The sequence below is a fragment of the Podarcis vaucheri genome (genome assembly GCF_965113315.1).
Source record: "Podarcis vaucheri genome assembly, chromosome: 11".
Lineage (NCBI taxonomy): Eukaryota > Metazoa > Chordata > Lepidosauria > Squamata > Lacertidae > Podarcis > Podarcis vaucheri.
Window position 1 is genome coordinate 13,824,977 of NC_138749.1, and position 15,673 is coordinate 13,840,649.

The 15,673-nt window shown below is 44.4% G+C and overlaps 1 protein-coding gene across 2 annotated transcripts in view; it reads left to right on the forward strand.

Moving 5' to 3' along the window:
• RAB27B (RAB27B, member RAS oncogene family) overlaps positions 1-15,673 on the forward strand; it is a 118,175-nt gene that overhangs the window by 93,384 nt on the left and 9,118 nt on the right. For both annotated transcript variants that reach the window (XM_082242286.1, XM_082242287.1), the window contains exons 4-5: positions 11,085-11,256; positions 14,561-14,646. In XM_082242286.1, the coding sequence (XP_082098412.1) occupies positions 11,104-11,256; positions 14,561-14,646 (239 nt within the window). In that variant the 5' untranslated portion in view covers positions 11,085-11,103. The remainder of the gene's footprint in view (positions 1-11,084; positions 11,257-14,560; positions 14,647-15,673) is intronic.

Genomic DNA, 15,673 nt, shown 5'->3' on the forward strand with positions numbered 1-15,673 from the left:
GGAAGGAAGCCTAGGCTCGGGGTCCACCGACCTCGGCGGAGAAAGGCAACAACCGGAGCCGATGACGAGCCGGCGCGTGCGTGCAGCGGCTGGCCTCGAGCTCGGGAAGCTGCGCGCGGCGATGTTGACGCGGGGCGCGCGAGAGCTTGGGGGCGGGGCGGGAGAGAGAGAGAAAGAGTTGGCAGCACCAGGCGCTGTTACTTATTGCGCTGCGGACGCTGCCAGCAACTGCGGTGGTTGTGCGGCGGCCGCCGCCGCAGAACGTCCTCGTCAGTCAGCTGAGCTGCCTGGCGGCGTAGGGAGCCGAGGGGCGGGGCTTCCTTTCTGAAGGAGCTGAGGGTGGGGGTCCTCCGGCGCCTTCGGCGAAACGGTGCCGGCCCAGAGCGCTTCTAGGAGGCTGCCTTTGTGCGCGACGTAAAGCCCTCTTTCCCTCCCTCCAGCTCCGTGTCACATGTGGAAAAGGGGGCTGGATCCAGTGACGCAACTCGGAAAACTGTTAGGGAAGCCAGAGCAGGAAAGTGAGTGGGAGGCGGCGGCGCCGCTTTAACCCACGTTTCCTTTTTGAAAGAGAAACCAGTGTTTCCCAACCTTTTTTGGACTCACCCGCCTCCCTCCAGGCAACATCTCGCGGCACACCAGGCAACATCTCGCGGCACACTAGTGTGCCGCGGAACACCGGTTGGGAAACACTGTTCTAGGCTTATGGACCAATTACATACTGACAAATGACTGAGTCCAGATTGGAATCACCTGACAGTTCTTAAAGAACTCAGATTATTAAAGATGGAATTGCCAAGCGCATGGAATAACCAGTCCTTCAGAAGCAGAGCCAGCAGAGCTTCTGGAAGGGTAAGACTTGTCTCATTAAGCAATTAGAGTTCTTTGAGAGTGTCAGCAAGCTTATAGCTGATCTAATCAACAGTATGTTCTTAGACTAGAAGTGTCTCGCCAAATGTTCCTGAGTAAGCTTACCAGTCCTGGAATAATAAGAAGAGGTTCTCCTGTGGATCTGGAACTGTTTAAGGAATAGGAAGCAGAGAGTATGAATAAATGGGCAGTTCTCATTGTAGAGAATATAGAAGGCAGAGTCCCTGTAAAGATTGGTATTGGGATGTGCTTTTTAACTTGCTTATAAGCGGTGTAAAATTAGGAGTTACGTTGTGAGAAAGCCAGGGGTAATGACAATATCAAATTGTTCTAGGTGCTTAAATCAAAAAGGTTGATTTTGAGACGCTCCAAATGATCTCTCCAAACTGGATGAATGTGTAGTAAAAAGATAAATGCAACTCAAATGTAAACTGATGCACGCAAGAGCAAGGATTCCTAACTGGCAATGACTACAAGGCAGGTTCCTGTAACTGAGCAAGCTTGGGGGTTGTAAAGGATAATTTGATTAATATGCCAATCCAGTTTGCGGCAGCTGTGAAAAAGGTGAATTCCATGTCTGGGATGGTTGGGAAAGGGATTGAAAATAAAATGACCAACATCATAATGCCATTATACAAACCTGTGGTGAGACCATTTTGAAATACCGTGTTCAGTTCTGGTTGCCTCACCTCAACAAGTATAGCGTAGAGCTGGAAAAGGTTCAGAAAATGGCAACCCGAATGATCAAACAGACAGGCATCTTGCAATGGTGGGAAGCGTTGCCTCTCTTTCTCCCCCACTAGCCATCCTTCCAATTCCATACATAGTTTCTGCCAAGGGAATTGCTCCTTGCACCTTGAAGAGGGAGTTGAAAATATATATAATTCAAGTAAGGTCTCAAAGGGAAAATGGTGTGTCAGACAATGCGTCATTGTGTGTTTGCACTGATGCAGGAAGTCAACATTCACTTCCTGCCTCCCAGATAACAAGATGAATTCTTTGGTGATTTTTTGTTGAGATACCACCCACAGACGATGATAATTTCTTGCTAATGCAAAATACAGCACTTGAGTTGAGTGCCCTTTTCCTCTGTGCAAGTGTGCTGCGCTGGCAGAAGGCTGTGAAGGGGAGGACCAGAAAGAGAAGCAGGAAAGGTACCGTATTTTTTGCACCATAACACTCACTTTTTTCCTCCTAGAAAGTAAGGGGAAATGTCTGAGCGTGTTATGGAGGGAATGCCTACGGGTGGCATGCCTACGGATTTTCCTCCTCTAAAAACTACGTGTGTGTTATGGTCGGGTGCGTGTTATAGAGCGAAAAATACGGTAACTCCTAACTCCTGATTTCAGCCTCACTAAGGGGAAACTCCCTTTCCCCGCCTTTCTCTGCATGAGAGACGCTTAGTATTTTTCACTCTCACCACCGATTAGACTCTAAAAACTTGCAGAAGCAGCTGCAGGTTTAACACCTTGACAAGGAAGGTGTCACTATCTAGACATATGCTAAAGGAAGTTGGCTCATCTTTCTAACTGCATATTTGTGGGCACATCACTAGTTTCAAATGAAGCATTTGTTCTTTCCTTGACTTCGCGAAGGAGATGCAATGCAGGAGGGTAAAAGCAAAGCGGAGGCATTTCTCCCCTTTCCCAAACTTGTAATATTCAACCTAGTTGGAGGTTGCTGCAGCTTTGAGTCTTAGAACTGATCTGCTCCATCATTTTCCAGGTCTCTGCCATGGTTGTTCTGTGGTCCTGATGTCCATAAAAGCCAAAACATGCTTTTTTGTTCCTTTAGCAATCTAAGCAATAGGCCCGGGCGACTGCAGACAGCATGAATCACTCAGTTAAAAGTGTCATCCCTAAGCAGGGTTCCTGTGACTTTCATAGATTGTAATATTTCGTATTCTTTCTTCTTTTGCACTGTTTACATTCCCTACTTCACTTCACCCAGGCGCATATATGCACATCTGCCAACTGAGCATAGCATTCTATGCCTGAAAGTGGACTGTATGCCACAAAACCTGATGCCATAATAAATTTGTTCGTTTTTTAGGTGCCCCAAGATTCTCCCTGGCTTCCCCCCCCCCCCGCACACACCTTTAAGCTCAAATTAACACTTTTGTATTGTCATCTAGTTCAGACATCTTAGCACTTTTTTGTGGTGGGAGGGGGGTCCAAACAATAACAGGTTGGAAGCAAATGGGAAGAAAACGGCACTTTATTAGATTTGACCACACACTCCAGCACCCTACCCCATTCGTTAGAAACTACACTAGCATAATTAAATACTAAACACACAGAGATACACAGGAAATCAGGAGAGAGAGAGGTGCATCCTTTCCCTACCCAATCTTTCAGTTGAGGGGTTGCTTTGGTCTTCCAGCATTTAGCGATGCAAATTCTGGCTGTCTCTAGAAGAGTTGCAATTACTTCTAGGTCTGTTGGACTCTCCTCCAATCTCAGACAGCAAAGATGAGCTGTTTTGAGAGTGTGTGGCAAGTTGTAAACAGTGCTTTCTCATACTATCTCAAATAAGCTGTTCCATAACTTTTTTTACACTGCCAGAAGATATGCTAATAATCTACTCTTAATGATCCACATCTCCATCAGAGCATATTTACTTTATATAGTCTGGTTCGTCTATGAGGAATAAGATACTACTGATAGATTGTCTTGAAGAAATTCTTTTTGAGAGTAGTGCTCATCAGAGATCTGGGAATATTATTAAACAACCAAACCCATTTCTCTTGTTGGATATTATAATTTAATTTTATCAAGTCTGTCACCCATTTAATGTTATATGTGGGCTGTGTATGAGTAAGTTTAATTTCAGAAAGAATTGCGTGAACATTAGTTATTAATTTCTTTTGGTTAATTTTCAGCAACAGAGTTTCAAATTCTGTCAATCTATGCAATCTTCCATATTTGTTTATTAGTTGTTCTCCCATGTGGCTGAGTTGGAAAAACTGAAAGACAGAGCCCATTGTCCCAATGCAAGTAAGGCTTGGTGATATGAGATTGTGTGTTCCTCTTCAATCCAAGCTCCCACGTGCATGGTGTTTCTCCATATTGGCATATTGATTGTGCCGTGTCATCCTTGGTTTGTAAAATAGATGTTTAAAGGAAGAAACACAACAGGGGAAGGTCATCACTAATTGCTTTGGAAACCGTGCCTTTGGAATATATTGTCTGTAACCTAGCAGTTATGGAAGAATGTTGTCAGAAAAACATGAGCAAACTTGGATATCACTTTGAGAAGGTTCATAATTGCTAGAATAGGAAGATATGGAGCTGCCATTGGTCCACCTAGCTCCCTGTTGTCTGCAGTGCCTAACAGTAGCTCTTCCAGGGTTTGGACAATGAGTTTTTCCCACTCAGAGATGCTGGAAATTGAACCTGAGACCTTCTGCATGCAAAGCACATGCTTTGCCACTAATCTACAGTCCTTAGGAGTCACAATTCAGTGGGAGAGCACGTTTTGTTGATGGATGGTCCCAGGTTTACTCCTTGTTTTCACCAGTGAAAATGATCTCAGGTAGCAGAGCTGGAAAAGATCTTGGTGGAATCATGACAGGTTCTTCATCCACTTGTTAAAGGCATGAAAAGCCCTGATTTCCTCCTTTGTATCTGGTCACCCTGGGGATGGATGTTTACTGGCAGAATCATGAAATCATACAGTTGGAAGGGACCATGAGGAAGAAGAAGAAGAAAAAGAGTTTGGATTTGATATCCCGCTTTATCACTACCCGAAGGAGTCTCAAAGCAGCTAACATTCTCCTTTCCCTTCCTCCCCCACAACAAACACTCTGTGAGGTGAGTGAGGCTGAGAGACTTCAGAGAAGCGTGACTAGCCCAAGGTCACCCAGCAGCTGCATGTGGAGGAGCGGAGAGGCGAACCCAGTTCACCAGATTACGAGTCCACCTCTCTTAACCACTACACCACACTGGCTCTCGAGGGCCTTCTAGTCCAATCCCTTGCAATGCAGGAATCTTTCGTCCAACGTGAGACTCAAACCCACAACCCTGAGATTAAGAGCCTCATGCTCTAGCAACTGAGCTATTCAGCGGCCTACCTAGCTTCACCAAATGCCGGTTTTGCCACTGTAAAGATGCAGTATGGCCAGGAAGCTGAGTTTGTTGAATTTCTGCCTGTTCCGCTACTAAAGTCAGAGAGGAGAAAGGAGGCATCCTTGAAATTAACACCAGTGTTTCTGATTATTCACCTGCCACCGAGAAGAATGGGTCTGTTTGTGACTTAAATGCTTGTAAAAAGACATTTAAATTATTCAGGTTGTGACAGCAAGCGTGATTGATTTTATTGTAGTTTTGAGTTTCTGCACAGCCTATCTTAATTCCAATATAACCCTCCCTCTTGGGAGCTGCTTCCATGGCTTTGATTTACTTTCAGTGTGATCCTTAGTAGCAACTCCCGAGCCGTTAGGCTTTGCATGTTTCCCCCTTCTGCTTGCTGTTGTGTGAATGGAGATCTACTAACAGCCATGTCTTAAGCAGGGATTCAGTAGCAAATTGCTCTTGCCATTGGCAAATACCTAGTTTTTCTGCACTGGGTGGGTAGTGCGTTACCTAAACAATGATTTTATAGTCTGTAGCCACGGTTACCCGATTCCGTCGCTCACAGTTGACAGAATGGGCTGTGTAATTATTAAAAGACTTGACTGCTTTATGGGAGTCTATGACAGGAGTGATTCATGTAGCTACCATGCAGGTTTTGAAAATGCTAAAACACATGGGAATAGATCTGGACCCTGGTGGATTATTAATATCTTACTAGAAACTTGGCAGGGAAGCGAGGGCAGAAAACCCTCAGGCAACAGCTAAATAGAAAAAAAAACGTATTTGCAACTGGGAATGGACGAATCAGACAATTTTGGGTTTTCTCAGTTTCTCATTTTTACAATCTTACGTTTGGTTCTCCATTTCCCCCGCATCTGTTTGTGCTTTTAAACATTTGTGCATTAAAATTCATAAGCATTTTAGTGTGAGTTTCTCCTGACAGACACACCTTTGTAGACAATTCTGCTGACACAAACATTTTTTGCAACATGTAAGCACTCTGGCTGCCGCATTTTGCACTACAGTAGTTGCAGTTTGCGGACCTTCTTCAAGGGCAGCCCCACATTACAGTAGTCTTGCTTGGAGGCGGATCTTACAAACTTTTACTGCAGCACAGCTGCAAACAGCAAGGGTCTGGGAAGGCTCACTGCTGTCCATGCATGTAACACTAAACAGTGTTTTAGTGTTGTATGCTAAAAGGTTCTATAGGCGTGCAGAGCGGCAGATTCTAAGCTGTCAGGAACAGCATTTAGAGAAGGGAAATGGCTGTGCTTCACTCGATATTTGTAATAAAAAGGAATAAAAGGCTGTAGGTATGCAATCAATACTTAACAAACTTCTGTGAAATTCCCACCTTTCTTAAGAATATGTTTCAGGAGATTAGAAACAGTTTTTCATGGCTTTCTTTCTCGCTGCTCTGCTGAGCTGCCCACCTGCGAAAGAGCATTTATTCTTTCCTAACCAGCTTCTAAATGTGGAGCCTAGTTGCCCTGTATGAAAAAACTGTTGCTTGCATAGCTGACCAGGAAAATGAACAGGATGTGATAGTTGAATGACCTGTTTTCTAAAGACATTTCACTGTTGGCAGATTAAATAATTCACATACTGCTGGGCTTTTTACATACTGCTACATTTTAAAATATGTTGGCTTCCTTTTTCAGGTGCATATATTGCAGGTGTTTAAGAAATTTGAGAAGGCATAGCTCTGACGCTGGAACTCTGATGTTACATAGTTTTTAAGAAGCATTTTTATTTGTAGTGTCTATTTGTGTGCAATGAACTATTTTGGGGGTTTGTGGTTGGAGGGGAGGATATTGCTTGGAATATAGAGCACCGAGGTAAACTGTGGGGGTGAGTTGAAGGGAGCATGGAATAACTTTTAGGAGAGGACATTTGCTGGGCGCAAGTGGGTCTCGGAGGTTACTAGCTCAACTTGCATTCATGCCAGACTTCTGTTTACTATGGACTTATTTCTGCTGTTCCTCAAGCTCTCATGCTAACTCATGCTGAAAACTCTTGATCACCTACCTTCATAGCTGAATCTGCACAGTGCTGTTAGCACAATAAAGCTGTTATGGTAGGTTTTAGTATTAATGGGGGTTCAGCCCCTTGGGGATGAAACAACACAGTGCTCATGTTTAGATCCTTCTTAAAACTGCTTGTTTAGCATTAAGACTGAGAGCAGTGCTGTGGTGGAGCAACCGCCGTATCCAAAGCTTTGCCAACTACCTGCATCCAGAGCAGGAAAGGCAGCGAGGGCAGGGGGCAGCTTTGTTTATTTTTCCTCATTTGCCCCATCCCCCAACTCCAGCTTGGCAGTGGCAGCACTGGTGGGGCATCCAGGGACATACTGGGATCAAATCGAACGCTGGGATGGCTTTCATAATTCCACAACTGTCCCGGGAAGACAGGGGCATTTGAAGTGTATGCCACTATAACCAAAACACCACATTTTCCCATATGAACTTGTCCATCATCTGAGACCCTTCCTTCTCTGTATGCCCCTTCAAAGGGACATTTGGAGAGTGCCAGCAAGAGAGCAGGCATGATATATTATGGGGTCACGGTGGCGCTGTGGTCTAAACCACAGAGCCCAGGGCTTGCCAATCAGAAGGTTGGCGGTTCGAATCCCAACGACGGGGTGAGCTCCAGTTGCTCTGCCCCAGCTCCTGCCCACCTAGCAGTTCGAAAGCACATCAAAGTGCAAGTAGATAAATAGGTACCACTCTGGCGGGAAGGTAAACGGCATTTCCGTGTGCTGCTCTGGTTCGCCAGAAGCGGCTTAGTCATGACCTGGAAGCTGTACACCGGCTCCCTCAGTCAGTAAAGTGAGATGAGCGCCACAACCCCAGAGTCGTCCACGACAGGACCTAACGGCCGGGGTCCCTTTACCTTTACCTAATGATATATTACTGTACTGTTAAATCTGTTTTTAATAATATTTATGCGATTTTATTACTGTGGCTTTTTTACTTGGTTGTGAATTGCTTCAGGGCTTTTTCAGTGGGAAGCTAAACTTGATAAACCTTACCTTATCTTGGGCTCTTTCCCTGTATCAGAATCCCATCTAGCATTTCTCTGAGCATCATGAATTCCAGATATTCTCTCTCTCTCTCTCTCTCTCTCTCTCTCTCTCTCTCTCACACACACACACACACACACACCCTACCTGCTCCCCCAAAGTTTGTGCATGAAGACCTAAGATGACTTCAGTGCCACAAGCTTATGATTCTGTTTATTACATTGTAATGAAAACACCTAGCCAACAGAAGACGGGAAGAGAATTCTGTCTCCTGAGAAGATTGCTTCTGGTAGCTTTCCCCCCATGCACCATTACAATTTTATTACCTCCCGTCTGTTTATATGCAGTGTTTTGGGAAGAAGACTATTCCTTTCCACACCATATGTTGGTGGCGGACTATGTGTGTTACATAATCTGTGCAAAATTCAATCCATTTTTTTCTTAAGCAGAGGGAACAGCAAGATGAATGAGCTGTCAGGGACAAAAGTAATAAAGTTGTTCAGAACATGTCTCGAATTGGATTACAATTCCGAAAGGACCATAGGGACTCCACTAGCAAAGGATGTGGTGATCCTGGGTGGGGAGAGGCAGGGTTTCACTGGGCTTAGCAGAGGAAGTCAGTTGATTAAAACTAACTAGGCACAAAAGCCGTAGGTGCAAATATCTGGCTAAGGGTACTTCATGCAAGGCAAGGATGTCAGACTTTACCGTCTGAATAGGTAATGTGATGAAGCCTCCAGCAGCTCAACCTCTTCATTTGAAGTGCAAGCTGAGATTAGCATAACTTGTTTCTGCAGAACCAGAAATCAGAACATTGGTTTTCAGATGGGAATAAACCCAATCTTTCAGTGGGCAGAATTTGCTCAGTGACCTTTCCCACAATCTGTCTAGAATGTTTGAGTGGACTCGCCTTTCTTTGTCAAGAGGGAGATTGTCAAGTCTTCTGGTTATTTAAAAATCGTAAGCGCCTTGTGTGATGTCAGAAGCCCCGTCATCTGTTCTGTGATCACTTTAAATTCCTTTCCGGGACGCAAGACTGTTCTGAATGTTTCAACCTCAGCTTGAGGGGCATGGAAAAGAGTTGAATAATTAGATATTTGCACAAAGCCAGTGTGGCTTGTGAACCCGGTCAGTGTATTCAGCTATTCGAGAGTCTGGTTCTGTGGTAGACAATAATAAATAACTCTGGTGCTGAATTATGACAGTTATGTGGCCCAAATAAAGGCTACTGAGAAACAAAGGGGTAGAATCTGCTCAGGGGAAATGCAAGAAGTGGGGGTGGGGCTAAGGAGACAAAAACTTAATAATTGCCCAATGAGAACTGAGCATGTTCAATGGCTACAAAATGCTGAGTTTGAGAGGTATGGATAGAAAATGGAAGATGGTAGAATGGAATGTCTTGAAAGAAGGCATGGCTGGCTGCAGCACTGAACAAGAGTCTACCACGTTTTGTTGGTCAGGTACCACTTGTCCAGGCATAGGCAAACTCAGCCCTCCAGATGTTTTCAGACTACAACTCCCATGATCCCTAACTAACAGGACCAGTGGTCAGAGATGATGGGAGTTGTAGTCCCAAAACATCTCGAGGGCCGAGTTTGCCTATGCCTGCGCTTGTCTGTTACAAACACACACACCTGAAACAGGGCATGAAGGCAACAGCCCTTCTCTGTTGCTTGTCCATAGGTCCTGATGTTCTTGGACAGGGGTCAGCAAAATTTTTCAGCAGGGGGCCAATCCACCATCCCTCAGACCTTGTGGAGGGCAGGACTATATGGGGAGGGGGGTGAATGAACGAATTCCTATGCCCCACAAGTAACCCAGAGATGCATTTTAAATTAAAGTGCACATGCTACTCATGTAAAAACACGCCGATTCCAGTACCGTCTGCGGGCCAGATTTAGAAGGCGATTGGCCCAGATCCAGCCCCCGGGCCTTAGTTTGCCTACCCATGTTCTTGGAGATATACTGAACATGAAGGTTCCATTTAGGTAGCGTGGACAAATATATAACCCCTGAAAGTGTTGTTCACCTTGATTGTCTAATCCTTAAAAATAAAATCATGTAAGCCACTTGCCATTGCTACATCTTGTAGCAGTGAACCCCCTATATTCAGGGCCTAAGTATGCACACTGGACTTCTCCCTTTTGCAAACCGCTTTCAGACATCAAAAACCAGCAAGGGAGTTGTTGGATGATTTCTACTCGATGCGTTATCTGCAAAGAAAGAGATCAGATACAAAGGAGTATTAATCTCAAAAGGGCAATTCACTGGGCAGTCTTTCCCTTCCATCAGCAGAGGTTGGGCAGTGTGACTCTTCTCCCCCACTGCTTAAAACTGCCTGGGTTTCCTGCGTTTGATAGACTGCTCTGTTCCCTTTCCAAGAGCATGAGTGCAGATAAAAGTATATTAGAAAACAAACGATGAGATCGATCAGATTCCTTTTGCAATTTTCTATCTGAGCTGTGATCGGTGAACCAAAGAGGACAGCCATTTGGGAAGAAATTCTCTACTTGTGGCCACATTTGAGGGAAGCATAATGTGGGCTCCCCTTTAGCCGGGCTCCAAAACCAGCATTAAACCTTCAGGTACTGGTTAAAAGGTACCCTAGTTAGCCTACACTGTGATTAATGTTGGTGCCAACATAATTTTTATGCATTCATTTATTTTGGTATCTGTCGCACAATTACAGCCCAAAGGCATACTCAAGGCAGCTTTCAGATTAAACACAGTATAATAACCAAAACATCCCCCTCCCAAGCTAAAATACTGCTCTGACAACAGCCGCAAGAAATCCACTGCAGCAATAAAACAGTGTAATGAAACTCACGAGGAACAGTGAATAAAATCTTATTATCTTAAGAGCTCTAATTGAAAAAATGCTGATGGGTGTGGTAGGGGAGAGTCTTAAAAGTTTGGTTCTAATACATACTCCCTGGCTCATGGTTCAGTAAAGGAAGGCACAGTGTAGAAAGCATAGCTGGATAATTTCTAAGCTTCGGCTAAGTGGGAAAGAGGATTAAACTTGCTGTAGAACTCAGGATGCTTCCAGTTTTTGTGTCTCTGGTTTTTCTTGTTGTATTCATTCCGATCTTCCCCCCTCTCTTTCTGTCCCTGTTCTGCAGGTTCATCAAGGTCAGCACTATGACTGATGGGGACTATGACTATCTGATCAAACTCCTTGCCCTCGGGGATTCTGGGGTTGGGAAGACCACGTTACTGTACAGATATACCGACAACAAGTTCAACCCCAAATTCATCACCACAGTAGGAATTGACTTCCGGGAAAAGCGGGTGGTGAGTCTCTTTTCTATATAAGGTTAAAAAGATAAGTTTTCTTCTTCTGGAAGTCCCATTAAGATACGAAACATTCCCAATATTTAAATGCAACCTGGCTATCCTTAGCATTGCAACAATTATTCTCCTCCAGGCACTGTTGTCAGCCTTTGTAGCGCTCATCTGAATGTCGTGCAACTTTGTCCAAACCCTTCATCCACTCAAAGTCTGCATTCATGTATTGTTTCATTTTAACTTTATCCTATACATACTTTTGACTACTGTTCTGCTAGAACTGTGTGTACAGTCGTACCGCAACTCCCAAACTCCTTGCAAGTCGAATGTTCCGGCTCCTGAACGATCAAAAACTGGAAGTGAGTGTTCCGGTTTTCGAATGTTCTTTTGGAAGCCGAACATCCGACGGGGCTTCCATGGTATCCAATTGGCTGCAGGAGCTTCCTGCAGCCAATCAGAAGCCGCGCTTTGGTTTCCAAACATTTCAGAAGTTGAATGGACTTCCAGAACAGACTCCTTTTGACTTCCGAATTACGACTGTACTTTGATCTTTGAAGCAACCAGATGTTCTCAATGCAGACTTGCTAACAGCCATAAGAGCGAAATGTGAACTAGCTTTGCATTACAAAACTTTTTAACGGTATAGGAACTTTGGTTGGCATATGGAAACCCTACGCAGCTCCAGAAACCCTTCTGCCACTCTTCTGCTGGCTTGTTGAGCTGTCAGAGGTGGTGCTTTGGGGTCAGAATGAAGAGAAACTTCTTTTGACTGTGTGGGATTTTATAGCACAAACCACACATGAGATTGCTATTCTAGGAAGTGTCCATGTGCTTGCCACCATTCCACTGCCTTATCCAAACAGATTTTCCCAGTGTATGAACAGTGCAATTCAACTCAGAAGTAAGGCCCATTGGGTTCAATGCAACTTACTCACAGGTAGGGATGGGGGCAGAATTCAGTGCAATGCACATATCAAATTTGCATTTTCCGAAACATTACAAGAACTGAAACAACTGTCCTTCAAATTTTGTACGTACCCAGTTTTGTGATCCAGTTCTCCATTCAAACAATGCTTACAAAAAATTATTTATTAGGTAAAAGTGTGCATAAAAATGAAGTACAGAAGTACACTGTATTAGTGTGTACATTAGTCAAAAAATGCATACATGAATGTGTAATAAGCTTACAGTAAAATGCTGAAGAATTTTGGCGAGGTTTAGTTTTTTAAAAAGTTTACAAATTGCTGCAGCAATGTGGAGAACTGAATATAGGATTGGCAAATTAAGAAACCAAGAGGACCAAAACTAAAAGATCTCCCATCCTTCTTTACAGGTAACTGGTTATAGGACTGCAGTCTAAATATCTAATCCTGCCTTTCCTAATCTGGTGCCCTACGGATATTACAGAACACAACTTGTCAGCTTCTCTGTAGGGCCCATGGTTGATAAAGGCTGGTTTAATCAACAAAAGCCAGCATTCTTGCTTACAAGCTGTAATAAGAAAAAAGCCTTTGCCACAGGATTATTTTTTTTGTCATCCACAAAAAAGAGGCATTTTTGTGAATGTTTTCTTTTATATGTGCAATTTTGCACAGATACATGCTATTTTTTTGTAATATATCAGTGTAACCATTTTCAAGGTCAAGGCAATATATTGTTGACTCACCATGCATTAAGTCTTGCCTCATAATATGCTGTTAGTTTTGTGGGAAACTGAGGCTGTGTACACACTCTTATTTATTCTGCATCCAGTGTGCTCCTTAAGCCACAATCCATTTGTAGCCTGCATCTATCCGTCATTTCTTATGAAATACTGTGTTTTGATACATTTGCCCCCAAAGCAGCTTTCATCTGAGTTGTGAAAAAGGATGACCTTCCTGCATTTTAACCTGGTAATGTGCGCACAGCCTCATTTATAACTTCTAGTTACTGTGGCACATAACATTCCTTTTTCTAAACAACCACTTCATGTTCTCTGGTATCCAAACAGCTGTTCAGCTACACTTCCACATCTGTGTTGGGGCTTCCAACTTCATGCCCCTGGACTGCTAGTCCCTATCCTGTGCCAGAAGATGCTCCTGAATTTCTCCCAGGATTCAGGAGCAGCTTGTTCAGCACGTGATGGATTTACTCTGAGAAGGCAGCGACACTCAGAGCCCCTGCTACAGATATGGATACACAACTCTTTGGATCTGGCCTGGGGGTTGGTAGATTTTTTGAAAGGATATGGGACAGTACACCATTCTACCTCCATCTCTGTGCTCCAAGATGAATGAAATTGGTGTTCAGATATTCATGGAAGGCAAAGGACAAAGGAAGATCAATGCACCTCATTAATGGTGTGCCCATTCCTAGCAATTAGGCACAAGTCAGTCCCCGAGCAGTTCATTCACACTTTTACTTTGATAGTGCAGCCTTTGCTTGAGTTGTTATGAACAAAATTGTCATCCATCCTCAGATCCCCTGGTCAGACTCCTATTTTAGTTCATTCTGTAGCAACAGACTGTTGTACGCCACCCAGACCTCATAGGATTTCCTCGTATTCTCATCACCTCAACTCTGAAAATAAGCAGAGAAAGAGTAATTGGGCCAAGGCCTCCAAATAAGCTTTGTGCCCAAGTTGGGTTTGATTCTAGGTTTATCCAGCCCAAGTCTAATACTGTATCCATTCTACACCAGCCCTCTCTCTGCCATCATGCACGCATGGCATTGGTAACATCCAGGATGCTCTTGTTCTTGTTTGCATCCATCTATCTATCTCAAGAGACAATAGAAGGGTGCACCTCTGGGGGTGAAGTCAAACTTGAAGGTTATAAGTGCCTGCTATGGCTATAGAGACTGATGCAGAAGAGACATGTTTTGCTGCAGCTGGGGCAGATGAAGGTGTCCGGTTGTGCTGCTGCAGATGCACCCTGGTGTTTCTTCTCTGCACTCCTCCCAGTGGTCATTCTGGTCACTGCAGCTGATACACAACCCAACTGTATCTGCAAGGGATTCCCACACGTTGAGGTTGATGTTGCTAGCCTTCTTGTCGCATTTGTAGAGGTGGTGTGCCAACTGGCCTGGTGCCTGGAGCCAGCTCCCTATAGAGCACATCCTTCGGGATCTTCTCATCTTCCATTCTGTGGGCATGACCAAGGCATCTCTTGGTGACAAAAACAACCACTCCAGTGTTTGATGACTTCTCCCCCCTATCCATCTGTATTCTCTATCCTGCCATTCAGCCATGTTGTTCTCAGCCTTAATGGAAGGCGTATCAAGTCACCACTCTGCCTCAATAAACATCTAAGCTTTGTTTGGTGTGTTCCAGGTATACAACAGCCGGGGGTCAAATGGCTCTCCTGGGAAAGCCTTTAAGGTCCATCTTCAGCTCTGGGACACAGCCGGGCAAGAAAGGTAATGCATAAGAACATCGTCTCTGAAGCAGAAATCACTGGAAGAGCAAATGAAAGGTTCTCCATTCGATCCTGCTAGGCCATTTCAGATTAGGTGTTATTAGGGAGACTGGAGAAAGAGCAAATTGTTCACCTGATGGAGCACATGTGGGTGTGTTACTTTCACCAAGAGGACTGGCGTCAGCATGGCGCATTTCCCCCTCCTGACCATACCATGACGCGCAACTCAGCCTACAGCAGCTCCTACTCCATTTCTTTTTGCTGAGGAAATTGAATTGCAAATGGGAGATACACTGAGCTTTTCCAGGCACAGAATCCTCACTCCCTGACAGACTTATGTGCTCCTTTCTCGATATTTAATTACATGCACGCTTACAAGTCCCCCCTCCTTCTTTAAGCGGCCACTGCCTTGTTCCTATATTAATGTTAGGCACATTGTGCCATTGATTCCAGTCAGAACTTTGCCCAGGAAATGTGCTTGAGGCCATGGCACATGTGACTCCAGCAAGGGTTTTGCTGCAGCCACTATTGCACCCTCATGTGTTGCTTTTCTAGCACACCTCAGTCAGCAGTGATCTGGGAAGTTGTCCTCGCGTGTGCAACATCTAAAGTGCAAGGGCTGCTTTACATCTGAGATATCCTCTATCAAGGAGAAATTGCAACGTGGGGGCATTTTTGCCATGGTTACATGGGCTCAGAGCTGCTGTGCCCATCTGGGGAGCGTCTTCATGATTGTGCCCAATAGGTTAGCAGTCACAAATCAAAATGTGAATTATATAAGACTGCCACTTGCAGAGGAGTGTAAGCAACAAAGGCCAGTCCCTGCCCCCAGGAGGCAAGGGAAACCATTAAAGAGGTGGGAGGAAAGAGGGATGCAGCAAGCATACAATATATGGATCTATATGAATAGCTATGCATGTTTATGTATAGAATTTGTTTTTTAAAAAAATAACTCTCAGCTTAACATGTGGCTTTCCATGTTCACCCAAGGTCCAAAATGCCTGGAAATTGCAATTGTTAAAGGCCAA